This window comes from Brassica oleracea, chromosome C1, assembly GCF_000695525.1.
Source record: "Brassica oleracea var. oleracea cultivar TO1000 chromosome C1, BOL, whole genome shotgun sequence".
Taxonomy (NCBI): domain Eukaryota; kingdom Viridiplantae; phylum Streptophyta; class Magnoliopsida; order Brassicales; family Brassicaceae; genus Brassica; species Brassica oleracea.
Genome location: NC_027748.1, coordinates 18,941,066 through 18,948,069, shown reverse-complemented (window position 1 = coordinate 18,948,069; position 7,004 = coordinate 18,941,066). Strand labels below are relative to the sequence as shown.

The window sequence follows — 7,004 nt, the reverse complement described above, 5'->3', positions numbered from 1 at the left end:
TTCAGTTTTCGATCAAAAACAAGTGTTGTTCTTTTGATCGTAATGATATCTTCTATGGTAGCGGTCCATTAGAGAATGTACTTTATATTCTAGACCAAAACGTGCATGTCTATAATATCAGTACCAAAAGATTCAAGTCTAACGACACGAATCAGACTTTTCTTTTGCATTGTCGTTTGGGCCACATAAATGAGAAACGCATTCAAAAGCTTCATAGTGATGGACTTTTGAGCTCATTTGATTATGAATCATATGAAAAATGTGAATCTTGTTTATTAGGTGAAATGGCTAAGGCTCCTTTTACTGGACACGATGAAAGAGCTAAAGACTTATTGAAACTTATACATATTGATGTATGTGGACCAATGAGTATAAATGCTAGAGGAAACTATCAGTACTTCATTTACATTTACTGATGACTTCAGTAGATATGGTTACGTTTGTCTAATGAAACATAAGTCTGAATCTTTTGAAAAGTTCAAAGAATTTCAGAATGAAGTACAAAATCAGGTTGACAAGAAAATAAAAGCTCTTCGATCTGAGTGAGGTGGAGAATATTTGAGTCAAACGTTTAATGATCTTCTGAGAAAATGTGGAATTGTTTCACAACTCCTCCAGGAATACCACAGTGGAATGGTGTGTCCGAGAGGAAGAATCAAACTTGGTTCGGTCTATGATGAGTCACGCAGATCTTCCACCATCCTTTTGGGGATACGCTCTTGAAACATCTGCGTTTACGCTTAACAGATGTCCATCAAAATTAGTTGAGAAGACACCATATGAGATGTGGACTGGAAATGTTCCAAATTTGTCTTTTCTGAAAATTTGGGGTTTTGATGCTTATGTCAAACATATGTTTACAGATAAGCATGGACCAACATCTGATAAATGCTTCTTCGTTGGTTATCCCAAGGAAACCAAAGGTTATTATTTTTACAACCCCACTGAGAACAAAGTGTTTGTTGCTCGTAGTGGCGTTTTTCTTCAGAGAGAATTTCTTTCTAAGAAGAACAGTGAGAGTAAAGTACAACACGAAGAAGTTCGAGAAACACAAGAAATTGCTTCATCCTCTCAGGAAGATGATCAATTAGATTTACGAAGAGTCGTAGAATCTACACCTGTAGAACCTGAGGTACGAAGGTCTGAAAGGACGCGTCACGAACCTGATAGATATGGGGTTTGGGTGACGGATGATCATGACATATTGATAATAGAGAGTGATGAACCTGCATCCTATGAGGAAGCTATGATGGGCCCTGACTCCGATATATGGCTTGAAGCAAGCATCTCGGAGTTGGAATCTTCGTTTTAATGAGGCAATAAAAGAGTTTGATTTCATTAGACTAGTGAGAGCACAGTTTTTCTTGGTGTTGTATGTAGATGACATACTTCTTATTGAGGTTGTTTCTCAACGAAAGACGTGGAAAAAGCTGTATATATCTTTGGAATAAGAATCTATAGAGATAGATTAAATAAGACTATTGGATTATGTCAAGATACTTATATCGATAAAGTCTTACATATATTCGAGATGCATGATTCCAAGAAAGGATTTTTGACAATGTTTCACGGCATAACTCTTAGCAAGACTCAGTGTCCTTCGACTCATGATGAGCGAGAGCGCATGAGTAGAATCCCATATGCTTCTTCTAAAGGATCTATCATGTATGTCGTGATTTGTACTCGTCCATAGATGTTACATGTGCTTTGAGCATGACGAGTCGATACCAATCTGATCCAGGTGAAAGTCACTGGACAATAGTCAAGAATATCCTTAAGTATTTTAGAAATACTAAGGATAAATTCTTGGTCTATGGAGGAATTTGGTCTGTGGAGGAATTTGTGAGCTTGTTGTAAGTGGTTACAGCGATGCCAGTTTTTCAAACTGACAAAGATGATTTTCGATCACAATTTGGTTTCATCTTTTGTCTTAATGGAGAGTGGTGGGTTGGAAGAGTTCCAAGCAAAGAACAATAGTATAGTCTCAATGGATGCAAATGTTGTTGATCCATTGACCAAGCCTCTTCCATGGCCTATGTATGAGAGTCTTACTGCAGCCACGGGTATTAACTATCTTAAGATGTGATCTTGATTTTAGTGGGAGGCTTTATGTTTATGATATGGTGTTCATATTGACACATATTTTATTATGTTTTCAAATGAATGAAATTATTTCGGATTTATTTGATTATTAAATAATTAAATAAATTTCCAAAAGTAATTTATATCATTCTTATAGGTCATCAAGTATGTGACTTGATCATGAAATCCTATAAGTGAAAGATGCTATAAATTATTGAGGTCCCTAGTCAAGGTTGTTAACTTGGGACATTAATAACCGAGAATTACTAGTATGTGAGGTGATTGATGACTAAGTTTCATGGAGTCATTCAATATGTGGTATTGAAGTCAATCGCATAGATATGTGCTAGACAACACACATGATCGGACTGACCCGCTATGAGAACTCTACAAGATTGTTATATGAGTGTCATGAGAGTTTCTCATTACGACTATAGAGTATAGTCCTTAGACATGAGTTCATCATGATTCTTTACTTGTGGATTAGTTCACTTTGACCTTGTCAAACGTCAGCCATAACTGGTGATTATAAAGACATTGATTAGGTGTTCTATGAAGTTTGTAAGGATCAGGGATGGAACAAGATGAGATTTGTCCCTCCTAAATAACGGGAGATAATTATCTTTGGGCCTATCGAAGATTTGATACTGAGAAATGCATGGCTGTGCTCAAACGAGGTGAATGGCAGTCGTTTGTTTTATCAGTATAAATCATAGTTCGATAAACATGATCTAGCTTAATAAGGATGACATTAGTTCTTACCTTATGCTGAGATCGAGATATAGAGACAACGGAATTATGAGAATATATGATTCTAGTACAAGTGAGAGATTGTTGGGAATGTCCTAAAATCATTTGTACTTACTCTTGTTAAAGTCGTAGGGTCGAGGTTTGACAATCATCTAATATTAGGTGGTTATAATGCTTATAACTTATGGATTGAAAATTCATTACTAATATTATATCATCCTATAGGGTCACACATTTAAGCGAATTGGATTATAAATATTTTAGGATTTATATTTATGTTATATATATGATATATAATATACATATAATAAATACATATGTGATATGTACGGAACTTATATATGTATGTAATATGCAATAATGATTGCACGTGGGCTTAGAGTAACTAATACTAATGGGCTTAGTCCATAATTCTAATGTGATTAGAATTAGTTTACATACACAGTAATGAATTTTCAATCCATAAGTTATAATGAGAGACAAAACAAAAAGAAAACGTGACGGCTAAACCCTAGAGAGACAAAACAGTTTGTCAAGGTTTTGAGATTTGATCTCAACGGCACTAGCATCCGTATCTATCCAGTTCGTGTGCGTGTGAATACCAGTAGAGGCACGACGTTTGAAGTGTTTGAAATCTCGACTTGGTTTGTTTATCTTTCCATTGCAAAATAACTAGGTATATCCAAAACCATAGATCTAGATTTATTTCGGTATTGGCATGAGATTCCAGGTAAACTGAATTCATAAGTAATTTTATAAATCATTATGAACCGGTATGAATTCCTACAGACATATCTCTCTACTGACCTCATTTCTACATAAAGTAAATGTGTAAGCTACATCTTGGGAGTATCAATCAAAGGATATATGAAATCAATTCAAACAAGTATCTGGACTTACAAATAATCCTTTCTGGCTTTTCTTCTTTTTTCTCTTTTTCCTGAATCCGATTTTTTTTTAATAGTATATATTTGGGACCTTCGTAGTAACTTAGATGATCTTTAATACATGCACAATCAAACATTTTGAAAGAACTCGGCCACTCGGGTCCAAAAGAAGACAAGTTATGAGGCCGAGTGCTCTTTTCTTTTGTGGTTTTGATGGTTTCCGAGGGGTGTTATCTAAACCCATCTGAATAAGAACTCCAGATGTGAAAGGATACATCATATACCTGATCATGTGGGTGCTGTTTCTTGACAAAGAATTTCTAAAGATAGAAATCTACCGGAAATAGAGCTTCATCTCTTTTGACACCTTCCGGTTTAATTTACTTAGTACACATAGATGCTACAGTACATACATATGTATATAATGTTGAGAATGACGATGTAAACTAAGCCTAACATCTTCATATTCTCTCGACATTAAGACATAACACAACTATATGCCAAGAAGATGCCTTCTTCAACGTCACACCAGATAAAACACCAACACGGCTATCATAACCAGCACCCAAGCAACAACGTCCCACCTCGCTCGGTTTATGGACTTAATCGAGTAAATACCGATGAAGCAACTCGACATTGATATGTTGTTTTCTTCACCTATGTCATTCTGTAATGGCAGTTTCTGTAGCAGTGATTGCATTTGTTTGTCTACCATGCTGGGTAAAGGCAGTACTCTGGTGGTTGTGGACTCTGATTGAAGCCTGGGGACATCGATCAGTGTATTACCGGAGTCGGCCGGATCATCTAGCTTCACTATGTCATCAAGCAGGATATCCGCATAGAAATCTTCTTCACTACGAACCTAGAAACATCGGAAAATCTCATAAGACATAGACAATGAAATCAAGACATAAACCATTAGGTGAAATAAGAAGATCAAACCTGTGGATTATGTGAAGACTGCGAAGATTCTGCTATTTCACAGAGTAGTTCATGCCCTGATTCACCTGATAAGTAATAATCAACCATATTTTCCCAACCAGAAATACTTTCTGAAACAGTTTCGTTCTGCAGGTTTCTCTTCTTGTCAAGTGATAAACTTGGCTGTGGTGGTGGCTTTTGTGTTGTAGCTCCTTGAAATTCTATATTTCTCCTAAGCCGGCAAATAACCAGCCCATCCTATATAAGAAATTAAAGAAACATAAGCTAATCAGGAAGAAAACTTTAAAGAAACAGAATTATAGTAATTACTAGTGATACTCCAATCATGCAGTACTCATGCATAATCCATTCCGTTCTCCCTCCTTTTGGCGCACGACCAATGTGAAAGACAAGCGTCCTCTTTGTTCCAATGACCTCAGAACCAGACTTGACGTTACGTTCTTTGCCTGTGGCTTTCCAATATCCCATCTTCGTTGCTCTTCTGTTCTGTGAACCGTGTGGATACTTCTTACCACGAGCACAAAAGAAAAACCATTCGCTGTCGGATTTAACGATTGATTTATCTGCCAATTTACAAGAAACTCTTACAAAAAATTCAAGAAGAGCGAAAAAAAGCAGAGAAATTACTCAAGAAGGATATGAAAAATGGGGGAGACGAACCAGGCAAATCCCAGGGCTCGAAGTTGTAAATATCGAGTTCAGGGATAATCTCGACGGACCTCTCCAAGCCATCCATCTTCCGTTTCAAGTAATACGAAATAAGCTCGATGTCCGTTGGAGAGAATTTGAAACCAGGAAACGCCGTCGAAACCGCCACTGACACCGATGTATCCCTAGAAACCTCCGCCATATCTATACAATAATCGACGCCGGCAAGATGAGATCAAAAGGTGCTTTTAGCCTCTCGGAAATGGAAGAGCCAGTAGTAAATATATACAGAAGCAAAAAATATTCTTCTGTCTCGGGAATTGGATCAGCTTTTAAGGAAGGCGATGATCAAGTGCTTCTGTTTCAGTTTTCTTTTTCTACTTCCACAGCTGTTGCGAGCGCAGTGAAAATCTACATACGGCTGGCACGTCATCACATGTTTGCTCAATTGTTTTTCTTTTCTTTTTTTACCTACGAAATTTTCATTTAATGAAATGAAAAGAGCCGAAAGAAAACATCACAGATGCTGAATTTTTTTGATCTAACCCAATATCATTTACAATAGACTCAGCTTAGCCCTCTGAAAATTTAGGGGTGGATTTTGAGATTCATCGTTTAGTGCTAAAAAGAAAGGAGATTCAAAAACACAACCCTCTGAAAATTTCAACGTGAAACACACAGTTCAATGACTGGAATAAACGCATCTGGTGTTATATGAGGAGAAAGCAACACAAACAACATTCGGAAGGACATAGCGCAACTATTCAATCTAGACTGTGTGGAAACCGAAATTCACACCGTCGATTTCCGTAATTGAGAAAAAGTTGAGAAAACCCTAACTTTCTTTGAGGTCCTGGATTCTCTACAAGAGCCAACACAAGTGACCAAATAAATTCGGAAAATATAAAAAGATAAAAAAACGAATGTAAAGAGAAAATAAATCTTTATTTCGAATCTGTGTAAGACCGTTGCGATTATTACAAGATATTATAAAAGTTTCGGCCGCAAGAGCTGTCAGCGAGTGATAGGTTCTAGATTGAAGGATCACTTTAGCTGAGTGTTGGATATGATCCGAGAAGGCAAATGACACTTCTGGAATTGAGATGGATTGAAAGGATCGTCAAGAGATGCGGAATGACTCTTGATATACCCACGATCTAAGGCTAACCACCTAAGAAAGAATGTAGTGCGTCGGTTAACCACCAAACAACACACAAAGATGAATTGGCTGACCACCAAATCAACAAGCCGGTTCACACCAATGAACTAGCTAAAGAACTCTCTCTCACTCAGAGAAAAGAACAAATAAAATAAACTCAAACTTAGACTGATTTTATTCATAGAATGAAACTACATATTTATAGTGTTTGTAATCAAAGACTAATAAAGAAAATACACGGAAAATAATTCATAGAAAATACAAATTTGACCAGATCTGAATTAAAGAGTCAAAGACTCAGTCTTCCGTGCAGATTGGTCAAAGATGGCCCTTCAGATAATGTCAAGGTTCATCCGAACCAGATGGATGCACGGGGTAAAGATAGGGACGCTTGAGAATGCATGTCCGTCTTCGGTTTCTTCATGACCCAAGCTAAGTCTGGCTTGACCGTGAGTCCAGGTTCATCCGAACCAGATGGATGCACGGGGTAAAGATAAGGATGCTTGCGGGACTGTCCGGATGGTCCGCCGGATGAT

At 37.2% G+C, this 7,004-nt stretch overlaps 1 protein-coding gene across 2 annotated transcripts; it reads right to left on the bottom strand.

Annotated features, from left to right (window-relative positions):
- Window positions 1-4,009: 4,009 nt before the first annotated feature.
- LOC106344622 (NAC domain-containing protein 60) lies at window positions 4,010-5,760 on the bottom strand. Of its 2 annotated transcripts, none has more exons than XM_013783970.1 (4): window positions 5,322-5,760; window positions 4,980-5,224; window positions 4,662-4,898; window positions 4,010-4,581 (listed from the first exon to the last, which is right to left on the bottom strand). In XM_013783970.1, exons 1-4 carry the CDS (start codon window positions 5,509-5,511, stop codon window positions 4,243-4,245), a joined length of 1,011 nt encoding a protein of 336 aa, XP_013639424.1. In that variant the 5' UTR covers window positions 5,512-5,760; the 3' UTR covers window positions 4,010-4,242. The 2 variants fall into 2 exon arrangements, with proteins under 2 accessions (XP_013639424.1, XP_013639422.1); XM_013783968.1 differs by having other exon boundaries at window positions 4,971-5,224; window positions 5,322-5,739.
- Between the last annotated feature and the right edge of the window lie 1,244 nt (window positions 5,761-7,004).

Coding starts and splice junctions, on each gene's coding strand:
- LOC106344622 (XM_013783968.1), bottom strand. CDS start 5,511: ATGGCGGAGGTTTCTAGGGATACATCGGTGTCAGTGGCGGTTTCGACG. Junction 5,225..5,321: donor CGAGCCCTGGGATTTGCCTG/GTTCGTCTCCCC, acceptor GTAAATTGGCAG/ATAAATCAATCGTTAAATCC. Junction 4,899..4,970: donor GCATGATTGGAGTATCACTA/GTAATTACTATA, acceptor TTTCTTATATAG/GATGGGCTGGTTATTTGCCG.